This window comes from Mauremys mutica, chromosome 6, assembly GCF_020497125.1.
Source record: "Mauremys mutica isolate MM-2020 ecotype Southern chromosome 6, ASM2049712v1, whole genome shotgun sequence".
In the NCBI taxonomy this organism is placed as follows: domain Eukaryota; kingdom Metazoa; phylum Chordata; order Testudines; family Geoemydidae; genus Mauremys; species Mauremys mutica.
In genome coordinates, this window is record NC_059077.1 from 5,707,233 (window position 1) to 5,734,166 (window position 26,934).

The 26,934-nt window shown below is 44.0% G+C and overlaps 1 protein-coding gene across 4 annotated transcripts in view; it reads left to right on the forward strand.

Annotated features, from left to right (window-relative positions):
* KIAA1328 (KIAA1328 ortholog) overlaps positions 1–16,190 on the forward strand; it is a 250,571-nt gene extending 234,381 nt beyond the window's left edge. For 3 of the 4 annotated variants that reach the window (XM_045020559.1, XM_045020558.1, XM_045020560.1), the window contains one exon: positions 12,188–16,188. In XM_045020559.1, coding sequence (XP_044876494.1) covers positions 12,188–12,401 — 214 coding nt within the window. In that variant the 3' untranslated portion in view covers positions 12,402–16,188. Of the gene's footprint in view, positions 1–12,187 lie in introns of all 4 variants that reach the window. The other variant, XM_045020562.1, reaches the window with a different exon arrangement.
* The last annotated feature ends 10,744 nt before the right edge of the window (positions 16,191–26,934 follow it).

Consider the following 26,934-nt stretch of genomic DNA (forward strand, 5'->3'; position numbering starts at 1 on the left):
GTTTGTCAACGTGAAGCTCTATTAGTTTTAAAGTACAGCTTGGTAAGGGACTTTCTATTACTTGAAGGCATCTTTAAGTGCTTTTTCCCCTATTCAACTGGAGTTAGTGTCTGCAAATGTTACTTGTCATGCTGGCATACAGCCATGCTAAATTATGTTTTAATTCACAATTAATAGGAAGTAGCAACTGTGCAGAGCAGCAAACCTTTCACTTAAAATGGCCATTATACCAGATCATGATTCCACAGAATGATTAAGGTATTGAAGAATAGTTAAGGTATCTTTAGATTTTCAGACATTTAAAAGTGCTGGGCTTATTTAATTTTTTTTTAAACCTCCCTGAAACCGCTCTTCCCATAAAGCCAGGAACACAGGACATTATATTATAGCAGCCTAGTGTTTATGGGTATCTGAAATGTTTAATCGTAACTTGTTTTTCAGTGATGTAGCTGCCAGGGCAGATATAATTAAGGGAACAGAAGGATTTGGCTGCCGGATTCCACTATAAAACACTCCCAAGTCACAGCAGAAGAAATTAAACTATTCAGCAAGAGGAAGAATAGTGTAAAGCACCGGTAGGAGTTGGTGTTAGTTTAGGTGTTCCATTAGACTATATATAAAATAGTTCATTGAAGGGGGGCGGGGGGGAAGAAACATTGAGATGAAGATTCATTTTCAATTGTGCTGGTATAAAAAGGTAGAAAGGCTGCAATACTTATTCACCATAATGCAGAAAATGAATACATAATAGGGGGAATCCTGGCTCCATTGAAGTCAATGTCAAAGCTCCCATTGACTTCAGTGTGGCAGGACGTCACCCTGTGTCTATTTAAGATCTGCATCCAGATCTTGTATCTCTGTATAATGAGGTCTTAAATCTTGCCCAGCTAATAGCATTTCTTGCCCACAATGGTTAGAAATTCAGTGAAGGCTTACAGTTCAGTGACTAAATGACAAGGTAGGAAACTTTGGAATCATAAAGCCATTATTAGTGCTTGACCTAAGACTGCACAGATCTTCCGATTACTGTACCTGTTGAAGCAAAAAGCTGATTTATTATTTCTATGGCTGGCTAAGAATTTGGACTGAACTTGTGAAGAAAGGCAGCGTGTTAATCCATGGAAATGATGATTGAAGTCAATGGGTACTGCATGTGCCCAGCACCTCTGAAAATCAGGCTATTCTTATTTAAGTGCCCATTAAGCCATGCACATTTGGAAAATGTTAGCTAATGCTTTGTAACCTGCATGAAATCTTTTAAAATGTTATGCTGAGGTTATTTTTATTTAGCATCCATAAAGTTGTAGGCACTGTTCAGACAAGTAAAAGACCACCCCTATCCCCCAAAGATTGGCACTCAAAAGAGAGAGAGGGACTATGAAAAGAGAAGCCAAAAATAAAGACAGGACAGGGGAATGGAGAAGGGTTACATGTGTAAAATCAAGAGTGAACATTGGTGCTTCTTCACCTGCTCTGTCTGCTCAGTTCTTATTTTTTCTAAACGTTTCTTTCTTCTCTTAAAAATATCTCTCTTAATGGCTTAGTGAGATAGAGATTGTTAGGGGGGAATGACTGGTTGGGTAAGGTTGTAAAAGCAAAAGGTTGGTGAGAATGAGTCTGTAAGGGTGGATGGGAATGGAAAATGAGAGAAATAAAGAGGGATTAGATGAGATGTAGAAAAGACAATAGTGGCTTAGTCTCATTTGGAACAGTGAATGGTGAAGCCCAGTATGAAAACAGAGTATCCATTGTTACAAAGTTCCTCCCCTACCTTGGTGGGTCCTGCGCTTATTGGTGGATTTGCTCACTTCACAGATTCACTCTGTGGGTCGGGAAACAGCCCAGAGACCTTCCCCTCTGGTAGAAGCCACAGTCCAGGTCAATTCCTCCTGTGTTTGATCAGGAGTTGGGAGGTTTAGGGGGAACCCGGGCCAGCCCTCTACTCCGGGTTCCAGCCCAGGACCCTGTGGACTGCAGCTGTCTAGAGTGCCTCCTGGTACAGTTGCGCGACAGCTACAACTCCCTGGGCTACTTCCCCATGGCCTCCTCCTCACCACCAGACCTTCCTTCTGATGTCTGATAACGCTTATACTTCTCAGTCCTCCAGCAGGATGCCTACTCACTCTCAGCTTCTTGCACGCCTCTTGCTCCCAGCTCCTCACGTGCAATTCCTTTCCCCTGGCTCCCTTTGGCCTAACTGGAGTGAACCCTTGTATAGTATCAGAGGGGCCTTAATTAGAGTCAGGTGCTTAACAGCCTCACCTGATTCTTAGCAGGTTAATTGGAGTCAGGGGTTCTCATTAGCCTGGAGCAGCCCTTGCTCTGATCACTCAGGGAACAGAAAACTGCTTATTCAGTGGCCAGTATATCCCCCTTCTACTACTCTGCTGTTCCCAACTGGCCTGAGTCTATCACACCATGTAAGTCCCATGTAAATTCCATGTTAGTCCCACCGTTTTTTGTCTGGTTTGTTTTTATGTTTTAGAATGAGGGCTGGATGAGCATAGGTGACCGGACAGCAAATGTGAAAAATCGGACGGGGCTGGAGGGTAATAGGAGCCTATATATAAAAAAAAAACAAAAACAACCCAAAATCAGGACTGTCCCCATAAAATCGGGACATCTGGTCACCCTAGGTGAGCAGGAGATGGAGGAGTTGAGTCATAGGAGCAAGGAAGTAGGAAAGCAGAGAAAGGGGAGTGAGGACATGGCAGGCGATAGGGAGGAGAGGCAGTGCTCTTTCGTGCTTAAGTGAAAATAACATTGGGCTGTTGTTACACAAGGGGAAGTGGTAGCAAACGCTTTCAGTAATGAAGCACCAATGAGCACCAAGAAAAATGAGACTCACTAATCAGCCTGGATCCAGGGCAGAGGTCTCTGGGACACTGTGTTGAGCCCTTTGTCCTTTATTGCACTGATACTGTTCTGTCTGCAGTGGGCCAGGAACGTACCAACACCACTCAGCCAGTTTCAGGATCAAGGTCTCTTCAACACTCCTATTGATGGGGGCAAACCCTTCAGCATGATAAATGTGCCAAGCATGGCCAGTTCGGTTAGCCAAGGGCATGATGCTATTATAAAAGTCTATTTCTTTCCTCCCTACTGCATGCCCGATCCTGCAAAGAACTGTTGTCTCTGATGGGATTGTTATTGCCAGTGACCCCACTGAATGTGAGCTAGTGTGTCTGTTGGAGTTGTGTGTCAGGTTTTATGGCGTACAATGATGTATTATGCTCAGATGTATTAATAGATTAAAAATTAGGGTTTTGCAGAGTGAGGTGATGGCTACAAAAAAGGCCAGTGCAATTTTGGGCTGCAAAGACATTTCATCATATAGCACAGAGCAGATTGTCCTAACAGCTCTGCTGTGACCATACCCGGGGAACATTGTGTTCAGTTCTGGGTGCCATGTTACCAGAAAGATATTGACAAATTAGAGGAAGCTCAGAGAAGAGCAATAAAAAATTATCACTAGGTTTGAGGGATTGATTTATGAGAAAAGATTAAAATATGTCTAGCTTGGATAAGTGATGACTTAGGTTGGTGGGGGGAACATAATATTCAAATATTTGAAGGGTGTAACACTAGAGAAGGAGATGAATTTCTAAGTCTTGCACAAGGATCTGTAACTATGAGTAATGGGGTGAAGTTAAGAAAGGGAAAACTTTTGCTTCGACTTAGGCTGCCTATAAGGAAAAACTCCGACGGAGTGTGTGCACGTAATGTGTGTGTACACAGAAAAACACCTTTCCCCTCCCGCAAATTGAAAAGGAAAAACTCATGGCACTAACCTGGTGTTTACCCTGCACAACTCTGATCACTCTGCTTCTGTGTTGCATCCATCCCCCCCCCCCCCCCGCCCCACCTTTGTCTGACTTGTCTAATTAGACTGTAAACTCTTAGAAACGTTTGTACAGTGAGTCCCCAATCTTGATCAGGGCCTCTAGGTGCTCTACTAACATCTACATAAATAATAACAGTCATGAGAGGCTGAGATGTATTTGGCTCGGGAATGGCCTCCTAAGCAAAACAGCGAGAGCCCCACTGCTTGGGGCAAATTCCAGGAAGCATGCTGTAGGGAACAGTTCTCCATGGGCAGGGAGGTGTCTGGATGATCTAACAGGTCTTTTCCTTCTTGAGCTTGTGATTGTATGAATACTGCCTTAGAGAGTATCATGAAACGTATCTGATATTGTGAGCTTTCTATTATGTAGGTGTTAGTTTAACAGCACTCTGGGATGCTCTCGCTAAGGACACTATGCAAATCAATTGTGTGATGTATTTTAAATAAAAGGCTCAGATCTTTTTTTAATTACATAGAAAATATTCTGCAGCCTGATCATTTAGCTCGAGAGCTAAAATACACTGACATGTATTTGGAAAATATACAGTGGGTACCAGCACCCTACACCACCAAAGCTAATGTCAGGTTAAATAAAAATTGCATTGTCGAGTGTCTCATCTTCCCGACTCCTGCAATGAATGGAGAGTCTGGGGAGTGTCTCTGACTATCCAGAAGTAAAAAATATGCAGTCACTCAAGAAGTTCCATAGAAACCAGCACTTTCCCTTTGCTTACAATCCTTTTTTCACCGCCTTGGCCTTTCAGTCCATGTGCTTATCTCCTATTTCAGAATCCTGGAAGTCAGCAGACAGGGATGCCTGGGGATCTCAGAGCCTGCCTTGTTTCTAATTTGTTTAAATCCCTGAAGTTTTAACATCCTGCTTTCACATTTATTTTTCCCATTGTTGTTTGTGTGGTTCTTCAGCCATTGAGTCAAACCAAAATGGCAAGCTCCCCTGAACCTGCTCCTGTCCTCTTTCGTTATGTTGTGACTGCTGAGTTTTCTGGGCTCTTACTTACATAGTGTCCCTGACTTTTCCATGCATATGCACACAGATCTCTCAGCGAGTCAGTGATGCGCTCAATACCAGGTTAGCTGGCTTGGCTTTGGGATGGGGAGACAGTTTAAGCCTGAGTTCTGCTTTCACTCAGACTGGTAACCTGCACTTTTTGCAGTGAGGACACGGGCTAAAGCACTCTGATAGTCCTCCAATGCCTTCCACATTTCCCCCATGTACCCAGAAAGACAGACGCTCTCCCACAATCCCCTGGGAAAGAATCAGCTGACAGCAGCCCAAAGAACCATCAGATAGTCCCCCAGAAGACTAGTGACACCCTTGAGGGCGTGCAGCACCAGTAACTCAGGTAAGGCTTTGCAATTAGCGCCTTGCACCCCAGCTAGGCTAACTTGGTGATCAGACCAGGGTGCCAATCATCTGGGCTGATTCTGCAGTGAAGATACACGACTTTAGCTGCCATCACCTCTGACAGTAGGGTTGGCAAGTTGATTGCTTGGACTGTTGAACATCTGTATCTATTCTTTTCCCCCCCAAGGAGGTGGCTTTTGTTTGCTCTCCTATGTTAAATTATTTCTGTAAGGCTTTGGGAACTGATATTTCCTGTATAACCGTAGGCATTTGTAGCTAACCTGTTTAAACTTTAGTTTCCCTTTCTGTGAAATGGGCCCCTCACCTTCCCGGAGTATTAGTAGCTGTAGTTAATGTTTGTAAAGTGCTTGGAGATGGATAGTGCTTAGAAGTACAAAGTACTAGTATAATATTGTGCCTCCAAGCTTCAAAACCTGCTCTAATCCAAAGGCAATTCATGTAAGGTTAGTAAATCACTTGGAGGTTTATGTTGAGAATTCAAGCAGAAATATGAAAATAAACTTTTTATATCATTGGATACATGCAGTTAAATAAAAGTAAACCTGTACAACTACTAATCTCTGATGCCATATTGCTGGTGTGCTTTGTTGAAATGTCATCACCTTGTAGAAAAGGCGCTGTGTGTTTTCTAGACATTTATGGTCAAAGAATAAATTTTCAGGGACTGTAAATGAAAAGATATCTCTGAACATGATGATCAAATAATACGTGACACTGCTTGTTTAAGGAAATATACATATATCTCACTGCCAGAGTGTTTATGACTCTAATAAATCTAGTTATTTTGCCGAGTAGGGAAATTTTTACTGACTCCGGCAAATATCAAATTTGTTTGGGATTGTGCTGTTTTCTGCAGACAGGAGCAAATGATTTTATTAGTTAAACTGTACAGTGCAATACAAAAACATAATACAGCTAAATGTGTACTTTATATATTGTACTGTGTACATGAAATGTTACATATTTCAGAATGCAATGTCCTATTCCATAATCTAAATGTATTTAATATTTCAGCCAATCAGAGTGGAATGATGCAGTACAGTTACAGCTCCATAACTACTGGGTTTTTTCCCCTCCTCCAGTACACAATTTCCTGCATTCATATTGGTTCTGGGTGTCAATTTTGCATAACCATGGCATTTCTCAGTAACTCCATAGTGTGTAATTCCCTGTACTCTGATTGGACAGCAGCTTTTATTAGCGAGAATACAAAGGTTTGTATAATCACTGCGTAGTGATTTCTCAGACTCTGTACTGTGAATGTACAAAACTATTGTTCCCAGACCAGCAATCACATTTGAGTGCATTTCAGCTGTGCGAATCCCAGATTGTTCCTGCTGATTCACTTTTGAAGCACGAAGTAAAATAAAACACTTTCCCAGTGTTCTGGGTATAAAAGTCCAGCTGACCAGTAAGCTGAGGGGAGTGGAGGGGATGGGGCGGTTGTACTTCCCTTTTGACACTCAGTCAAACTATTTTATTTTTAGAGTATTTTCTTCTTTCATTTAAAATATGAACATTTAATTTACGATGTTAAGAAGCGGCTAAGAAACTCCTCCACCTTTGGTGGTTATAAACTCCCCCAGACTCTTAATATTTAATTAAAACGTAAAACTTAAGAAAAAAGTGTTGGGTAAAATTTTCAAAAGTGTCTACACGCCTCAGGCGCCTTAGTTGTTCAGGTGCTTTTGAAGTTTTACCCTTTGTCTTTAATGTGCAGAGCTGATAAACTGTGCAGGAGCTGGAGTGCCCATTATAAACTCTATGACTCTACGTCAGAGTTCACCTACAGCTGGACTGTTTCCTAGGTCACATCCTCTCTTTTTCTCCCGCTGCCTAGAGCCCTGCACGCCAATCCTGTGTGCTCTCTCTCCCGCATAGAGTTCGTGGACCTTATAATAATCTCAGGCTTCCAATGGTTAAGAGATTTGTTGAGAAGAAATTATGGCCCGGTTTTCAGGTGTGTTGAGGACTTGTAACTCCCACTGACTTCCAATTCCTGAAAACCAGGCCCCAAATAACTAACGATTTAGGACGACAAAAAATAAAACTAGGTCTGTGCAGTAGTTATCAGTGAAAATAAACAATGTTAAAGTTTTTATACTGAGTAGCTAGTTATGAACAGACAAGGTAAACACCAGAATAACTTTCCAAAAGTTCAAAGCAGTATTTTTTCCAAGATCCACAATCCTTATGCTGCTGGTGTGATCAATCTAACACTTTCTCAGCAAATTCTCCTCTAGCATGATGAAATACGCACATTTTTAGGCTGACAGAGGTTAGGGGTGGAAAAATGTCCATGGGGAAGTGTCAAAATCAGGCTGAGAAAGGAGGCTGTTCTACAGCATGACTCCATAACACACAGTCAGTCAGGGCTTCCAAAAGAAGGTGATTGTGGCAAATAAGTAGCCTGAGTTGAGAAGCCTTGCAAGTCTGACTCTTGCCCTCCACCCCCAAAATTTTCTTTCTTTCTGTGTGTGTGTGTGGGTTCCTCATAGAAAATTCTGTGCAAAAAACTAACACTGATGCAGCACTTTGGTTGCTCAGTCAAACACCCAGAAGTCAGGAAATTCCAGGTTAAGGCTACTAAGGCACTTTTCATGTTGCATGTGTGAATTTTTTTCCCTTGTTAAATGGAAACGGTAAAGCTACTCTTTTCTGTTAATTTGCTCCGTAAGGATATGCAGCTTTGGCAAGTGAAGACTGAAGTTTCCTGAGTTTTGAGCACTCGATCTTGCAGCTGTTCACATCATGGAATCATAGATATGTAGGACTGGAAGGGACCTCAACAGGTCATCTGATCCAGGACTAAGTATTATCTAGACCATCCCTGACAGGTGTTTGTCTAACCTGCTCTTAAAAACCTCCAATGATGGAGATTCCACAACCTTTCCAGGCATTTTGTCCCAGAGCTTAATTACCTTTACAGTTACAAACTTTTTCCTAATGTCTAATCTAAATCTTTCTTCCTGCAGTTTAAGCCCATTGCTTCTTGTCCTATCCTCAGTGGTTAAGGAGAAGAGTTTATCTCCCTCTTCTTTATGGCAAACTTTTATGTACTTGAAGACTGTTATCATATCCCCCATCAGTCTTCTCTTCTCCAGACTAACCAAACCCAGTTTTTTCAATCTTTCCTCCTAGGTGATGTTTTCTAGACCTTTAATCATTTTTGTTGCTCTCCTCTGGACTTTCTCCAAATCTTTCCTGAAGTGTGGTGCCCAGAACAGGACACAATACTCCAGTTGAGGTTTTAGTTTGTGATCCACTGATAACCCCTGATCCTTCTCTGCAGTTCTTCCTAGGCAACCATTTCCCATTTTGTATGTGTACTATTGATTTCTCCTTCCCAGGTGTAATACTTTGCATTTGTCCTCATTGAATTTCCTCCTATTTATTTCAGACCATTTCTCCAGTGTGTCAAGATCATTTTGAATTCTAATCCTGTCCTCCAAAGCACTTGCAACCCCTCCCAGCTTGGTATCATTTGCAGACTTCATAAGTGTACTCTCTATGCCATTATCCAAATCACTTATGAAGATATTGAATAGAATCAGACCCAGGACAGATCCGTGCAGGACCCCACTTGATATGCACCTCCAGCTTGATTGTGAACCATTGGTAATTACTTTCTAAGTACACATTTCCAACAACTGTGCACCCACCTTACAGTAGAGTCATGCAAGTCTGCAGTGCCATATAAATAGTAATGAATCCTATCTTTAATTTTTTTAATCAGGGCATACCAGGGACCTACATGCTTTCTTTAGAAGAAGGTATATTTTAGGGTCTGAACACGTTGGCAGTGTCCCTTTAAATATTCGGATACCAATAAATGTTGAGAAAATTGCCTTTGTGAGGTTCAAGGCATGCTGGATCAACTCCGTTGCCTCCAGCCAGCTGCTGTCTGATGTCACCTAGACAAATCAGGGCAAACTATTTTCATGGGATTAAACACTAAATACCTGCAAGGAGCTTTCTCTTTATCAGATAATGCTCCGTTAGCAGAGTTTGTTCGCTTTATTGCATATATAACTGTGGTGTCAAATAGACTGATTTACAATGCCTGGTCTTTTAAATAATCTTTGCTATTTGCTGCTCTTGTAATCTGCCAAATCATTTAGCCTTCCCGATAGCAGAAATGCTGTAAAAGTTAGATAAACTTGCAGAAGAAATTAGCTCCAAGGTGCTGCTGAACACTGGAGGCTGCACGTTCATTGCAAACATACTTGCTGGTTTGTGTCGTCTCTCCCCATCCCCCAACCTAATCTGTGATTGAATGTGGCTGCTGGAGAAATTGAAATTTTATGATCGAGCCGCAGGCAGGGAGATAAGCATTTGAATGTTAGGCTAGATGAATCTAGTAGGGAGGTTTAGGTGTGGCTAATGAAACCAGTGTGTGTGAGAGCTGGGTTTCTTTTTTGGTGCACGGAATGTATATAAATGTGTCTGGTTCAAGCATTCCACATGTCAAAAGCTCATCTTTGTAAAGTTGTGGGACCAACTTTTAAGCTGGGACTTTGGATGTCCATGTTGAGATGCCTTAGAGGGGCTCAATTTTCAGAGGGCTGATGCTCAGCACTTACAGAAAATCAAGCCCCTTCTAGTGTCTCTCAGGTTGGACACCCAAAATCATCATTAACTTCTGAAAGTCTTGGCCAGCATACTTATAATATGTCATCGTAGAGAAGGGTTAGCCATTCAAGTGGTCAAGTTCAATAGAATTCTGTCTTGTTTATTTTATTTGAACTGCTTATCTGTGGCTCCGTTGGCTGGTTTGAACAGACAAATTACAAAGGGACCTAGAAAGGCTGCAAACACAGGCAGGAAATTCACAAAAAATGCAAGCTGGGGGAAAGAATGTAATCTCAGTTAGAGGGAATAATTCAGTAATGGAGTTGCAATGCAGTAGTGGTGAGCCAGATAGACCTAGGAGTGATAGTGGACAGCAAATTGGAGGGAACAGAAACAATGATTGGAGGAGCTGAAAGAATTGACTTACCAGTGCAACAAAAGTTTGAAAGAACTAAGATTGTCATTAGAATCCACAGTTGCCCACTGTGAGGGGGGGGGGGGTATAATTGGGTAAAGGTTAGATCTTTGACAGTTGCTTTGTGTACCATATGCAAAATTCCAACTTGGCTGAGAAGTAACTCAGGTTAGGCAGCATAGTCTTGTGGTTCAGACCCCTGACATGCTACTACTTTATTTGATGAACTCGGGCAAGTCACTTAGCTTATCTGTGCCTCAGGGTCCCATCTATACAATTCTCCATGTGGTATGTTGCAAGAGGGACCGAAATTCTGCAGCAAAGCCCCTGGATTTCTGGAGCAGAGCTTGCAGCAGCTTCATTTAAATTTGAAAGTGGATGTTAATATTGGATCAAATACAGTGATGAATAATGCAGCCCAGTGGCATAGTATCTGTGTTTGTTTGGGTATTAAATTCCATGTATTGTATGCTCTCTTCCCACATTTTCAGTCTTCAGCATGTAGGAAACCTTTGTGCACATTGCAGACAGTGGTGTTGGGCAGCTGGAGGCTGACCCCCGACGTAGCATGGGAGACAAGTGAGCACAAGCACGTCAGGGCTATTTCTGTTAAAATGATCGGTGGTGAAATACCTAGCTGTTGGCATGTTAATTCTCTCCCTTAGTTTTTAGAATTGACACTCCATTGAGGACAGAGACAGTTCGTACCCCACGGCACTGTTGTTTCAGACTGCTTGCACACTCAGGAAGGCATCATTATTTGATTACGCTAGAGTTATATTTTAAGGGACTTCCCCCCACACTAATGACGAGAAACATAATTTAGAAGGAATCAAGGTTAGGCTCAGGGTCGCAGTTCAAGAGCAAGGGGTGAATTCTGTGGCAAATTCCACAAGTATGAAATACACTGGGCCCAGCTAATGTCTTACCTTTGTGAAGTGCGTGGAGTGCCTGCACGGGGAATTCTCTCTGTGTGCAGATTATTAGTAATTGTATGCATTATTATTTGAATAGTGTAGACACCCGGGGGAAAAGGTATTGCTTACGCTAGAACAGGGAAACATAACAAGATGGAACTGAGGGAGAGGGATGCTTAGGCAGGAAATCAGGCAAACTTCCTCAGAGAGATTTCCTAAACTGGGGAATGGCCTCCCATGGGAAGTGGTGGAAGCTGTATTGCTTGAAACATTTAAAACTGGACACACGATAAGAGTAGAAAATATAATGTAATGATCAGTCCCATCCTGGCATATAGCTCTGGTCTGATCCTGTGTGAATATTAATAGGAAGCTCTGTCTAAGCAGCCTAGAGTAATTGCCAGTACTCTGTGTATGTTACTGCACGTGTAGGCTTGTAAACCTCCTCCGCATCTGTACTGAACACTTACAGGACAGCTTGAGTAATGTTTAGCATCTTTGCATTCTCTCTCGATGCCTGAGCTGTTGATTTTGTGTTACTTTGTCTGGATTATATTCCTTCAGTTACACATAGATTCCATATATTGCATAGAGATTTATAAGAAGCACATGTGTTTTGTAGCATGAAGAATAAAGGTGCCTGCTGTTTTCAAATCCCTAGGAACCTAAATCAGGGGCAGAGCCTCTTCAGGCAAGTGCCGCATGTTTATGAGTCACTTGTTGAGCTGTCATGCCGTGAGCTGTTCTATCCTGAATCTCTGAGCTGTAAATGAGACACTGTCCAATTCAACAGGAAACCTGGCGAGAGTGACAAATTAAAAGACAGTACTCTCAAAATAAAGGGCCCACTAACGCTTTGCCTCTCCTTCACTTCCTCCACATTGGAGCTCACCTTAGCAGCAGTTGCAGTGCTGTGATCCCTCCTGTCACGATTGGCGCTATTGCACAGGTTTCACTCTAGTCAGGAGGACGGAGTTAGGAGTGTTCATTCCAAACTGTGTTTGATGCGATGATGTTTAATAGGACTGCATTTTCATGGTGTTTTCCTCCAGGTATGAGGCCTCCCTTATTGAGTTGGTTGAAGCAATGAGTCCAGTCGCTGCCCCAGGACACCACTACAGAGAGTCTTACGACTGGAAGAAACCCCATGCCCCTCGGAATGGGAGCCCCAGAAAACCTGCATGGTGCCAAGCCCCGCATGGTACCCGAAGCGAAATGGAGGAGCTTGAGGAGAGCCGGATCCTGGAGGATATTTTCTTCATTTGATGAGGCTCATTACTCTGCAGCCTGTCTGTAGGATTTTTAGGACCTTGTTCCTGTTTCTGCTCTGGATTTGTTAATCGCAGTATCACTTTTAAATTATTTGACAAATGATTGTCTCCCTCCTCGCCAAGGAGTTAGTACAGTAGCTTCCTCTTTCACTTAGAATTTAGTAATCATGCTGCGAGAATAACATTTTTTTTTCTTTTTGAACAGTCCAATCAGAAAGTGTTAGTAAATTTTGGGTAAACTTTTCTTGTGCCAAGCAATTATTCTAAAATATAATTAAATCCACAACATTTTGGAGTCGATTGAAGCCATAGTTTAGCCAGCCCTCATATGAGAAGTATATTTCATTATCGATTTTTTTAAGCTATAAAGCAGTTTGCAAGAGCTGCAGAACACAGAAGAACCACTGCATTTCAATTAGATTATTTCTAATTAAAAAGCAGCCTGTTTAAAACCTAACAATGTTACAAAGGTACAAGCACTTGAATATTATTTCCAATGATTCTGTGATCTACTGTTGCCTTCAGCATTCTGATATTTACCGTGCTGAGATGTTAGGAAGCATATACTCAGCTCAGCTGTCTAATGTCTAATAACATTAATGGATGTTGAAGGGTTAATGCACTGTGCATCTGTTTGAAAGTAGTCTTCCTTAAATCAGTGCTATTTGACATAGTGTATATGCTGGGAACCCTATTGCCAACTCCTTAAATATCTCATACAGCCAGGCAATGTACAGGTCCAAACTGTATTTGATGTGCTCTTCAAAACAAGATATATAGTAGTTATAGAGTAAGAACAGTCTTAAGGCATTTTCACTAACTTGCACTATTTTGATACCGTTTCCAGGTTCCATTGTAAATAAGACAAATCCGTAATTATTTCTACTAGCAGCTCGTAATGCACGTTTCCCTGCCGGCTTTAATTATTAATGCTCTATCTATTTCAGTTTATTTAAACGCACTCCCATCTACTTCATGCACTTGGTTATTTAAAGAAATGTGCAGAATTGGTAAAAATGACTGCAGATTACTGGATGAATGGACATTTTCTGCACAATGCAGTGTTCATATTTTATTGTAACATTGTAGCCACTGGCATGTGTTCCTAGAAATATGAAGCTGAAATATTCCTTTCACACAATAAAAGTGCAGCTAGAAAAAGTCAGAATCACAGCGGTACAGACAAGTTCTAGGCTATTTGTTTCCAGCCACTGGTATATGGACCAGTACTGCTTTTTCAGTCTTTTGTGACTGGTTCTCCAGGCTCCTGTTCCATACCTCCATGGCGGTGAGCCCCTGGACTTGTCCCTGATGTACTGCTGTTGTCTGCCTCCCATGCACTTGTGCATGCACCAATCCGCAGTGCCACCCTGTCCCTCAGTGGAGCTGGCAAGGCTTGGCGATGAGGCCCAGGCTGTTCTTTGGCTGGCACGTGCATACTGTACAGTGTGTGGAACATGTATTCACTAAGACCAAGATTTGAGGAGTTGAAACCTTGGAACTGATTATTTTTAAAGGCATTTCTGGGAATTATGGGGTGGGCATCTCTTCTCTTGAGGAGCCCCAACTGTTAAACTACCTCGGCTGGGTGGCAGCGGATTAGCTTTTGCAGCGTAGTGGGGCAGATGGAATTTTGTGAAGGCCAACAGCAGCACAGGGCTCCTATCGTGAGGAATTAAAAAGGGTGACGGGGAGGGAAATACCACAGCCTACATTATTCCAGACAATTTTTTCTAATCTAATGTTATTTACAAATTAGTTGATGCCCTTTTCTTGCATCACAGCTGAATTTTAAAAGCTTGTTGGAAAAATACAAGGACAGAAGAGATAGGAGCAGTTTTCCTGCACCAGTGAGCCTGGTGAGAAACGGTCCCCATATCATTTGTTTCTCTCCAGCCATTCCTATGGAGATTTACGGTCTCTTATCAGTATCCTGCCATGACATGTATCTGCTCCTTAATCCACTGGGGACAAGCTTTGTCTAGAGAATTCTGTCCTAAGGTCCCACGGACCTGGCAAGTGACCCATCACTGGACTGGCTGGGGGAGTCTCTCTTCAGTGTCCTTCATGTTTCTGCTCCTTGGACACAGGAGATGAAGTTTAACATAGTTCGCTTTGGCCTTAGAAAGAAAGAGAGTAAAATTCAGGAGAGGCAGCTGGTATTTGGGGGGAACAAGGAGGAAATAGACAATAGGACATGGGTTTGGATTTTTTTTTTTAAAGATTTTGCTTTTGTAAAAGAAATGCTTTTCTGGGTCTAGACCAAATGCGAGCCTTCAGTTTCTGGGTCTAGACCGAACACCTTCAATTTCTGTTCTTCTCCAGATTGACTGTAACTGTAATTGCCTTTTTTAACTAACACTAACAGCAAAAATGACATTTGAAAGGTGCCTTTGCATACACATTCCGGAATTCTGCATGGGAGCATTGTGCTCTCTAGTGCTTCATGGGTGCCAATACTTAACCTCGCTCAGATTTTTAATTATCCTTTTTGTCTGTTAATTATTTTAACTCTGATGGTGTTTTTGTCTTGAATCTGTATTTTGGTAATAATTGTATTTTAAATGGACATTGTCAAGGTTTGGGGCCTCAAACATGGCCACCTCTTCATCCGTAGGAGCTATACATGAAGCATGTTTTGCATGTTGTAGCAAAGAATTCTGGAATGAAGAGGTTTAAAATTATCTTGTTGGGAAAGAGCTCCAGATTCTAATTATCCAGTAAACATGAACCAGGAGAGGCTACTAATTTGGTAGATCCTAAAGAAACAAACCTTCTCCAGTTGGCTCTATTGTTGTAGTTAGCAGCGGTAGACTAAGAATAGTGTTAGCAGTCAATGCAAGCGAATACATTTTGCCACAAGGCACTACCAAGTTAAAGTTATTAAAACATTTATAGCCTTGGAAGAAAATCAATTGTTGTCAAATAGAAAAGGACAAAATCAGTAGTTGGGGTGGGGAGGGGAATTATTTTCCATCTGCTAAAACAGTAGAGGGAATGCAAAAATTAAACTAGCAAAAGCAATCACATGACAGTGTCCTTTTAAGTTTAAACTCCTATATTAGCCCCCACTGGGGAGATACTCCAGCCCATGATTTTGTCCAGAGTCTCCCAGATAATAAGCTTCAGCATCAGATAAGGCTGTGACATACAGGAAGCTTGTGGGGTAACACATCTCCTACTAAGGTTACTCTCCATGCCTTGACTTTGTGTTTCTACCTGAATGGTTTGTATTTCCAACACCTGCTGTGTTTGTGTGGTCATCTCTCTTGCACACTCTGTAAGCAGAGGATCTGTAAACAATCACGCTTTCATTCTACTTCCTAGCCTCTCTGGTTCTACTTGGTGAATCCTGTCTTAAACCCAAGCATATATTTATATATGTGTGTGAGGTTTTAATTTAATAAATTATCTGCTTTTTTTTTTCATTGTATCTTTCAGAGCTTCATTTATTGCATTATCTTTTCCTTTGTTTTGTCCAGCCTGGGTATAGCAATAGACTCTCCATTGTTAGATATTTTGGTAACCTTCAACACCATTGATGATGAGGTGCTGTCCACTTATCTGTGGGCCCTAACAGCGTGGGCAAGTCCAGTAGGGAAGCTTGGTTCCCGTTTTCTTTCAGAGATCCCAGAAAAGAACAAAGTGCCCCACAGTTCTTCCCCAAGAGCTCTTGTTTTTGTATTGTCCCACAGGGACCAATCTTATCACCCTCTTCAATGTGTTTGCGACATCACTGGGGGAGATGGTGAGAGGCTATGGACTGAAATGTTGGCAGTATGCTGATGACACCTAGCTCTGTCTCTCCTCAGCAAGCCCTGATGCCGTTGACTTCCTGCTGTCCTAGTATGTCGTGAGGTTAGGTACCTGTAAAATAGCTGGTTTAGGCTTACCCAAGCATAACAGCCTCTGTCATGGGATTGAATTTGGGACCTTCGTCTCCAAATGCACTAGAGCCTCTGGCACTAGAGCTAAAGAATAACTCCATTAGCTGATTGATTTATCCAACATGTGTCCCGCCTCTAATGGCTGGCCCACAACGTGCTTAGCCCGTGTGTTACACCAAGGAAGTGGAGGTGATGCTTACTGGCAGGGGGCAGTGAAAATGCCCTCAATCAAAGAGCTTTGTTCATGGGGTTATCAGTTGTCACTCGATCGCTGGGTCCTGCTGGGCTCATCTCTGCTTCTACATTCCCAAAGAGGACCAGTGGCCAGAAATGTCTTCAGCTGGCCTATCAGTTGCCTCCTGTCCTCTGTGATGCAAAGGCAGTCCATGCCTTTGTCACTTCATGGAAAGAAGGCTGTATGCTGTACCTTGGGCTGCCCAGGAAGCATAGCTATTGCAGAAGTTGTTGGTCAGCCTTCTAATCAGGAAGGACTCAGGAGAGCACATCACACCAAATACTCTGACCTACAATCAAATTCCCTGTCCACTTACAAGACAACCTCCAACTGTTGGTCAGTATTTACACAACCCTAAATGGTATATGATTTAGCTATTTTGGTGAGACCTTGTCCCTTAGAACGTACTAACTTCTGAGGACACTTCTTTACCGTCCTCAGGTATTTGACGGTGGTGTTTTCAGTAGATAGCTCTTAGCTATGGAGGTCGCTCCCTGATCTGTTAGAGCTTGATCCTTGCAGGTTGCAATGCAAGGCTGTGTAGGCTTTTTTCTGACTCTGTTGGATCCCCTCTAGCAAGTGGCTCCTGGCTGGCTGTCCCTCTGCCCCATCCCACATCCTAGTAGGGGCTAGCATTCTCCCAAGACAGTGATATCAGATGCGAGGAGAGCATTGACCTAAATTTGGGGAGACTATTAAATAAGCTATGAAAATGCACCAAGATAATAGTGCTGGGAGCTTTCAGAAATATATCTGGGAGGAGATAATTCCCATAGCATCCTGACAGGCTTGACAAGTGAACCACACACAGCAGCACTGAAATACAACCACTTCTGGGGTGTAATCAGCAACTCCACAATAACTGACTTTGTACAACTGTGACAGGAGGGGAAATGTTGGCTATGAATACCAAGGCAATCTCGTGATCTTGTGGAAAGCGCCATGAAGTTTTTAATATCCACATAGATGAGATACTTTTTAAGGTCTTATCCTGAAGAAGTCTCACATGGTTTAATGGAGCTCAGTGTGTCTTCTTCAGAAGGAGGAATGGCAAAGCTGTACCTCCCATCTTTTGAACCCATGGCTTCAGGGGGGATCTAGGTATTTCAAACCTGATACTTGTACAGCAACGCCATCCCTTCTGGTGAGGCTAGCTATGGATCATATTGAGATCATGGGCCATAAATTGGCATTTCCTTTGATTGAGATAACAGAAACCAAGTATACTGCCGTATTCTTTCTCCTCTATTCAACAGCGTCCAACTAATTATTATTAATTTGTATCACCACAGTGCCTAGGAGTCCCAGTCCAGGACCCCATTGCGCAAGGTGCTGTACAAACACAGAACAACAGGACAGATGCTGTCCCAAAGTGCTCACAATCTATGTATAGGACAAGAGGAGGCAAATGGATACAGACGACCGATGAGGGAGTGCAAGGGAACAATGAGACAATATTGGTCTGCGTGACAGGCAGTGGTCTCAGCACATCAACAGCCTCACCATTGTCAAGTTTTCTGTGGGCATCATGGAAACGAAGAGTTTAGAGGAGGGCTTTGAAGAAGGATGATGAGTTAGTTTTACAGAGGTTTACGGGGCACTTCTCCCAAGCATGAGGAGCTGCAGGAGAGAAAACACACAGAAAGGGAGGTATGACTGCAGTTAATAGAAGGGCGTAAATATCAAGGAGGGAGAGGAATTATTTAGAGTGCCATGAAATTGGCCCACTGTCCCACAGCACGGTCACCATTCTGTTGTGTGTGGTCCCACATGCTTCCAAACTAGTTGGATCTGGGTAAAGTCTAGTCCCTGTTTCTAGCTCTGAGACTCTAGCAAACACTGCTGGGCTCAGATCTCTCACCTGAGCTCTTCCTTGGGATGTGGGACTTTACCATCCAGCAGACTTAGACCTGAAAACAGCGTCTGAGACCCTCGCAGCCTCACAGTTGTTTATATACGCACCCCCCCAGAGCTCCGCCTACGCAGTGGGGCCCCCTGGGCTCCTACTTTAATTCCTTTGGGGACAATGCGGCAGGATAGCAAGAAACACAGGCTCAGCAAAGGGATTTTCTTAACCGTAGTAACTTAACTCATAGTCCTGAGGTGCCCCATCCCCTGGGTCAAGCTCACCCCTTCTTATGAGCCTGTAGTTTATCAGCGTTTCAGGCTGGGCAGGGGTCATCCTCCATGTCCTTTTTATATGAGGCAATGGTCAGCCCCCTGCAAAAAGCCAAATCTCGCTCTTCAAGAGGTCCCCTGTCTCTGTGCCATGAGGTCAGACAGAGAAGCTCCAGCCCCGCCAGTCTTGTGGGCTCCTGGTAGAGAGACCATTGTTCCATTGGCATGGGCCAGTCGTTGAGTCATTCAAAGTCAATAGCCCTCAGCTGTACTCTGGCAGGGCAGCTGTCTGGAATGCCGCACAATAGGCCGCCCTAGGGCAAGTCCAGACATGTGCAGTCACAGTGTGTGATATTTCCAGGCATAGCGCAACATAGAATTCATCATTTGATACAGGCGATTTAAGGGAGCAGCATTTAGCATGGTGATCGGGGGTCTGTCATATGATGGGTCTTCAAGCAGGTCCTAGCAGTGAGGCAGTCCACTGCAGCTTCACTGCTAGGAACTGCTTGAAGCCCCATCATATGACCCACTTAGATCTTCTCTGGTGCTTTATCCAACCTAGTTTTATCTGGACTCATTCTTCACTGGCCCCTGGGGTTGGAAGAGTGGGGATGGGCTGCGTAGGACCTAAGAGGTCCTGTAGGCTGGGATTTGCAAAATAGTCCATGGGAATTAGTGCCTAATTCCCTTGGACCCCCTTGGAAGATATCAACCTTAATCACCCAGTTTGCAGGACACTGTTAGGCCCTATGGATCTTGAACCCGGGTCTGTGGTGGTCCTGGGAACCATCACACTCCTATACCAGCAGCTCACAGACACCAGCTGGGACTGAGGTCCATGAAGCCCAACTCAGGGCACAACCCCTATCCCTGCACTCTGGGAGCTCCTATTGGGTCATAGCCCCTATTTAAGCCAGAGGAGGAAACAGGAAGTTGTCTGTACAACTGGGCCTCACCCTGCCATGGACCACTAGTCAGGTTGCTTCTAATCCTGAGCTCCTGGCATCCTCACTCGGCCTGACCCTTGGGAACTGTTTCCTGTCCTCTGGTTCCATCACCCAAGCCTAACCTCCTAGTATCCTGATGTGGCCTGACTTTTGGTAACTAACTCTTGATCCCTGTATGACAGTCTGCACTCTTTTTACAAGACTGATACATTTTGTACAAAGTATGCCTTGTGAGGTATCATTTGAAAACTCATAATTTGCTGAACATTATTGTTCTGGTAAAATATGTGTGGCGACATTGTATGTAAAGTTATAAGATTCTACTGTGTAACATTACTGAGATATGTTCCAAGTTTAAAAAAGCTGGCACAAACCAGTTCCTCAAAGACAAAGGGGAAACTGTTGCCTGAACCAGGTATCAAGAAAATCAAATGGACCATCACCCGGTTAAGTTGCCATTCTTCAGCAGGTAAAAGGGTGTGAGTGAGAAATCTACATTTTGGCAAGAAATGTAAAAGAAACAGGTGGAGGTTCCTGTCCCCCTGGACCTTCTGTCTCCTGAACCTCAGCTGGAGGTGATTTTTAAAGAGAACTATAGGAAAGGGGAACAGACGCCCCCCAAAAGATCTCTCCCTTCATCTCTACTCATGGCATCAGCAACACTTGAAGGACAAAGGAAGCATCACTGGACTGGGGAGGGATCCTGGCAGACAGGAATTCAGCCAGTCTGACTGCTAAAACCTGGGGAGAGTGACTTGTGCTTTGAAATCACTTAGCTTGTTAAGTTGGGTATTAGTCATGTTTTACTTTTTATTTATTTGTAATCAATTCTGACTTTTATGCCTCATTACTTGTAATCACTTAACATCTATCTGTAGTTAATAAATGTGAGTTATTTTATCTAAAACAGTGTGTTTGGAGTGAAATGTTTGGGAAACTCCATTTGAGAGAACAGGATTTGTGCAAATCACTTTCTGTTAATAAAATGATGGTCTTCAGATGAGCTTGTGTTGTCCAGCAGAAGGCTGGGCAGTACAAGATGCACATTTCTGGGATGGGGAATTTACTGGTGTCACTCTGCTGTGTAATCCAAGAGTGGCTGGCCATAGCACTCATACATGATAGCTGGGAGTAATTTACATGGTGCAGGCTGTGTGTGAGCAGACCAGGAGTGGCTGCTGTCACAGCGAAGCAGTGTAGAAGGCACCCCAAGTGTCAGAACCGAGGGAACACAGCTGTTCGCCAGTCCAAATTGGGCCCTGGGCAATGTCACACCATGCCCTCCAGTTTGTGTCTCAATTCTGATCTCCTGCCATTCCAATATGGCCTGATTCCGGGTAATTGGCTCCTGGTCAGTGGGCCTTCAGCCCTGCCAAAGCTAACCCCTGCTCGTTCCCTACCCATGACACACACACACACAACCAGTTGGCAGCTAAGGTCTTTACCCCAGAGAGCTTAAAGGGAATTAGGAGAAATGCACTGTCCAGGGCAAGGGTTTGGGCCTCAGAGGAGCAGAGACCTTTCAGCTTGTCGTCTCTGCACCATTGTTTTTTAAGAAGGAATTGGGTGGAAGGGATAAGAAGAAGGAAACCCATTCCCTGTGTCTAGGACAGCAGGAACGAAGGTGAGAACTCGTGGGCAGGAGAAGAAACCTGTGAGAGCTATTAGGGGAGAAGACACAGAGGAGCACAGGGAAGGATCAGAGAGAGGTGTAGCAGGGGTAGAGTTATGCCAGTCCTGACAATGAGGGTGAGGAGTTAGAACTTAATGAGGAAGCTATGGACAAGCAAGTGAGAGGGTTTGGTTCTTATTGGCCAACATGACTGATGCCTTAGAAATACCAGATGGATTCAGGGAGGGAAGGATGAATTGGAGGGGACACAGGATGGAGAGAGTCCAGACTATGAAGAGGTTGAAGTAGTTAAGCCCCAAGACCCAGTCAAGGGCTGCGTTTTATAGATAGGGAGAGAGGTAGTGCTGGATTTTAGATTATGTAGAAGACTGAGGGACAGGACTGAGCAAGAATCTGGATGTGGATAAAGGGGGATGCCAGGAACAAAAGATGTGCTATTTTTTTGAGACAGACCGGGTGGAGTTCTCAGTAGTGATAAGGAAGGAGAGAAGAAGTCTCCAGGATGTTTGAGACACTACCATCTGAAAGAAAAACGTCAGCGCTGTGGCTAGAAATCTAAAAGCTTTGTAATACCACCTATCTAAAATACAACCTCAATATTTAGCTTTTTATTTGCAGTCTGAGGAAGTGAGCGCAGCCTGGCTAGTTATAAAGTTCCTTTTGGTCCCATTACAGAATTTATGAAATTGTTTGTGTGCTAATTAGCGTATGATTTAGAAATTTACATAAGTGCACAGCACAAAGACAACACAGAACATTTAATGAGGTGATTTAAACCAGCAGAAGCGTGCAGATCCACTCTAACAAGGTGGCTCCACTCAGGAAAATGTCTGAGTCTACATAGCTGCTCCCTGTGGGGTTTTTTGAGTCATATCCACTCACTGTGCCAAGAAAGCTTTTATGAGATGATGATTTCTCTTAGCCATGGGGGAATGGACTGGATTCTAGTCTGCCTTATGCATCAGCAGCAACATTGTCAGTTAAATCGTAACTGTGGAATCCTTGCTGAAAATGGTGATGTCAGAGGCAGAATACAGCTAGCTGGTGAAATCCAAGTTAGAATTTGCTCTACTAGAATTGATCAAAAAGCACCTGGTTGACAGAAGTGCTTGGCATGTACGATACGTTATTATTTATTACCATAGCTCCTACAGCTTCCAGGTGAGATCATGGCCCGGTGGTTCTGGGTGCTGAGCATGCAGATAATGAGCCAGTCTCTACCCCACAGAGCTTATTGCCTAAAAAGACAAGGTGGAGGGTGGGAGACAGCAAATGCTATTGCACATGGGGATCCTTCCCTTGGTGTCTGCGTGCCCAGTGCATAGCCAGCATCCGTTGGGGGGCTTGACTCCCACTGCTACTGCCCGCTTATGAGTGCCAGTATTAAGGGCTGGGCCAACTCCAACCCCCCTCGTTTCCTTCTTACTGCCCCCGACAGTGGTTGGAACCCCACTCATTGCCAGAACCGTTTTCTCTCAGCTCAATGTGTAGATATATATATAGTTGTAGTTTAATAGTTCTGGTTAGTAAGTTTTAGTTGTTTTGTTGGAAAATACATAGATTTTATTGTTTTCCCCATTTTGAGGTTCTGCCACCAGCACCAAGGCAAGGCCCAGTCACCGGGCTACTCTTTGCACAACCCGTGCTGGTGAGCGACCTCCCCACATTAGTTGTCTTAAGTGCCTGGGCAAAGCACACATGAAAGACCGGTGCCAGGTTTGCCAGGAATTCAAGCTTTGGATGAAGAAGGATAGGGAGCCCACGCTAAAGTTCCCGCTGATGGAGGTAGCATGCAGACACCTCTCAGAGCCGTCCTGGACCAACTCGGTGCCGAGTGCTGCAGCTTTAGTGAGAAGCACACCTCCAGCATTTTCGGTCCCAGCACCGATCTCCACCTGTTCTAAGAAGAAATAGAAGTCTTTCAAGGAGCTCTGACCAGGGGAAGATCTCCACCCGCAAAGGCTGGAAAAAGAGGGGCGAGAGAGTTGAATACAGTGCATCTGAAATCTAAGCATTCCTCCAAATCAGTGCCTAAGTTGGCACAGTTGGCTCCAGTGCCGAGAGGGCACTGTGAAGTCCATTGCCAGAAGTGGCACTGCAACAGACCGATACGATCTTAGTGCCAACTACCTTGGAGGCATTTGCAATGGCAAGGAATTTGCTCTTTGTTGGTGCAGGAGTCAGATCCCTCAGAACTGATGAACCGTCCAACACCAATGCCAGCGGTGCAACATGCAATATTGCACCAGTCGCCTACCTCCCGGACAGTCAGCCCATCAATACGGTCCAAGACAGCAATGATGGTGACTCTCCGCCTGTTGTCAGGTTCTTGGCACTGGTCCCTAGCACTGTCTGGAGCAGTCTCTCCATGCTCAGAGGAAGGGGAATCCTCTTCATCAGACTTGGAGGTGGGATTTTATCTTGCAACCTTGGAGCAGGATCTGCCAGTCCTCACATAGCCCCTTTCTCTCCTTGTACCATCTTGACTCCACAACAGGATCTGCTGTGGGAATGTGGCCAGGATGCCACTAGGATCCATTCCCTTATCAGTGGCTCTTTTGGAACCCCTGGGGTTTCCCCCCAACTGGATAAATTCATGGTGGCTAAGTCCATAAATGGCTATTAGCCAGGATGGGTAAGAATGGTGTCCCTAGCCTCTGTTTGTCAGAGGATGGAGATGGATGGCAGGAGAGAGATCACTTGATCATTGCCTGTTAGGTTCACTCCCTCTGGGGCACCTGGCATTGGCCACTGTCGGTAGACAGATACTGGGCTAGATGGACCTTTGGTCTGACCCGGTAAAGCCGTTCTTATGTTCTTAACTTCTAGATCATTCTCTCATTGTGCCTACTCAATGGCCTCATCCAGGCAGGGTGAGTCCTCACACCGAGATGCCCCATCTTCAGTGTCCTGTTCTGGGTCTGGTACCAAGAATCAAGAAGAGGCACTTGAGGGACCACAGGAGCAGCCTGTGGAAAAAGTTCAAGTCCCAGTCTTAACTTCTTCCTTGTCCTCTCCAGACAAGGTGGTTTCCAGAGACACAGGCAACACATCTTGAAGAATAACAGTTACTGATCAAGTTAGTCACTTTTTTTATCCCCATTTTACAGATAGGATGTTGAGGCCCAGAGAGGGTAAGTGGTTTGCCACAGTTGAAGCCTGGAAGCTCTTTGGTAAGGCTGTGTGTATAGCAGAGGCTGGCATCAACCATGCCTGTGTTATATGTGTTCTGGTTGACCAAATGAATTAAGGGAACCCAGATGTAAAGATCATTATGAAATCTTTGTTGGAAAGTCTGTTCCTTGGCTGGAGCCACTTTCATGTGGAGTGGTGACTTGCTGTGAGGACACAAAGAGAATGTAATGATTTGGTAATGGATTGATTTGGGTTGGGTGTTCTCTAGGATCTGGTGGTTGGTCTTATGTAGAGCTGTCTAGGAAATGTCGATTCATCGACACACAAACTTTTTGTGGAAATATATCTGTTTTGATTAAAAGGTCCAGGATAGAATTGAGAGAAGGAATGAATGACTGCCTGGTGGTTTCGGACTGTCACCCGGGATGGGGCATGATATGGAGTAGGAACTTGAACCTGGGTCTCCCACATCCTAGATGAGTTCTCTAACCACCAGGGTGGTGGCTCTTCTGCAGAGGGTTAGTTGGTCTCTGTTCTTTGACCATACAAAGTTGAAAGGTCTAAGTTTCATTCCACATCAGAACAAATGTTGAAGGCTCAAAATGTTTCAAGAAACTGAATTCTGGTTTCTCTGCCAGCAACTTCTCATGCAACTTTATATCAACATTTAATTTCCTGGAAGAGGGAATTAAAAGCTTGTAAATGAAATCTGCAGATCACACTAAATCGGGAGCAACTGCACATAACCATAGAGACAGAGAAATAGTGGATGGTAGAAACATGGAGCAAAAGAGAACGTGAAATTAAATGGCGTGGGGGGATTCAAGTGCTGAGACGCTGAAAGAAAAATAACCTGAAAGGCAAATATATAATGGGAAGAAAAAACTCAGGAAGCAGAAATGTTGAATGAGTGGGAAACAAAAATGATTAGGGGGATGGAGCATATGATTTATGAGGAGAGACTGAGGGAACTGGGATTATTTAGTCTGCAGAAGAGAAGAATGAGGGGGGATTTGATAGGTGCTTTCAACTACCTGAAAGGGGTTTCCAAAGAGGCTGGATCTAGACTGTTCTCAGTGGTAGTAGATGATCGAACAAGGAGTAATGGTCTCAAGTTGCAGTGGGGGAGGTTTAGGTTGGATATTAGAAAACACTATTTCACTAGGAGGGTGGTAAAGCACTGGAATGGGTTCCCTAGGGAGGTGGTGGAATCCCCTTCCTTAGAGGTTTTTAAGGTCAGGCTTGACAAAGCCCTGGCTGGGATGATTTAGTTGGGGATTGGTCCTTCTTTGAGCAGGAGGTTGGACTAGATGACCTCCAGAGGTCCCTTCCAACCCTGATAGTCTATGATTCTATTTTAGGATTCTATGACAGCAAGCTAAACATGGGTTTGTGATGCATTATAGCAGCAAAAACTGGCCAGGAAAATTCTGGACTGCTTCTACAGAGGCACAACATCCCAGAACAGCACGTAACTGGCTCGCTCTCTCTGAATCCAGTGCCACCGTATCTACACCTGTGCCTTCAGTTTGGGGACCTCGTTAGCAGACAGTTACTGACAGATTGGAGGGATTTCAGTGAAGAGCAATAAAAATGATCAGGGGCTGCAGGAATTGACATAACGAGGAAACAAGATGAGAAGAGTTAGATATTTATAGCCTGAGTAAGAGACAATTAAAAGGTGGGCTGGGGAGATGCACTGGGTGACCTGAAAGCCTCCTCCGTTTCTAATAACTTTTCTGGCTGCGAGGAGGAGCACTTGACTTCGCAAGGGCTGTCAATCTGGTGTTCTTTAGCAGCACTAAATCCCCATGTTAAAAAGCTCAGGTGGGTGTACGCTGGCAGCACTGACACTGTCAGAATGTCACTGCTGTGCTACCTTTTTTTAAACAATCTGTGTTAGGAAAAATATTGACACTTTGACAGTAAAATAACAAAAAACAAAAAATACCCCACCTTTATTTGAACACTGAGATGCTCTCTGGGAGCAGGACCCAGCTTGGTAAGTGCAGGGAGCCAGTCCCTCACAGATTCCACGTGGGCCCTGCTTCGTACGAGAGCTCCTTTGGTTGGGGTGTGATCATGCAGATGGGAGAGGAGCCTCTGTAGTCTTTGGTTGGGCAGCGGTAAAGCCATTCCACGTGCTCTGACCCGAGCAAAGTACGCTGTCTGATCAGGCGACTGTCCTGCCCTCTTGTGGCTGGTGAGCTGGGTGGATGGTTCTTAGCCCAAGCTCTGTTCTGATCCAAACCCCTTCCAGTCCTATTGATGCCAATGCCTGGAGTGCAGACTGGTGGAAGATTTATCTTCTCTTTCCTCCTGACCCCCTGCAGCTCACATCCTCTTGGATCACAGACGTACAGTAATAATGACAATGCTTTTCACATCTACAGTCCAGCGGCCTTGAAATCCCTCCTGTCCTGCAGGAAGAGAGATAGAGTGTGTGTATTTTTATAACCACAGACTCATTGCTCACCACTGGAGTTTCCAGAGGCTAAGTGGCTTGACCAAGGTGACCTAGGACATCTGTGGCAAAGCCAGGAAAAAAACGCAGCTGTCTTAATCCCAGA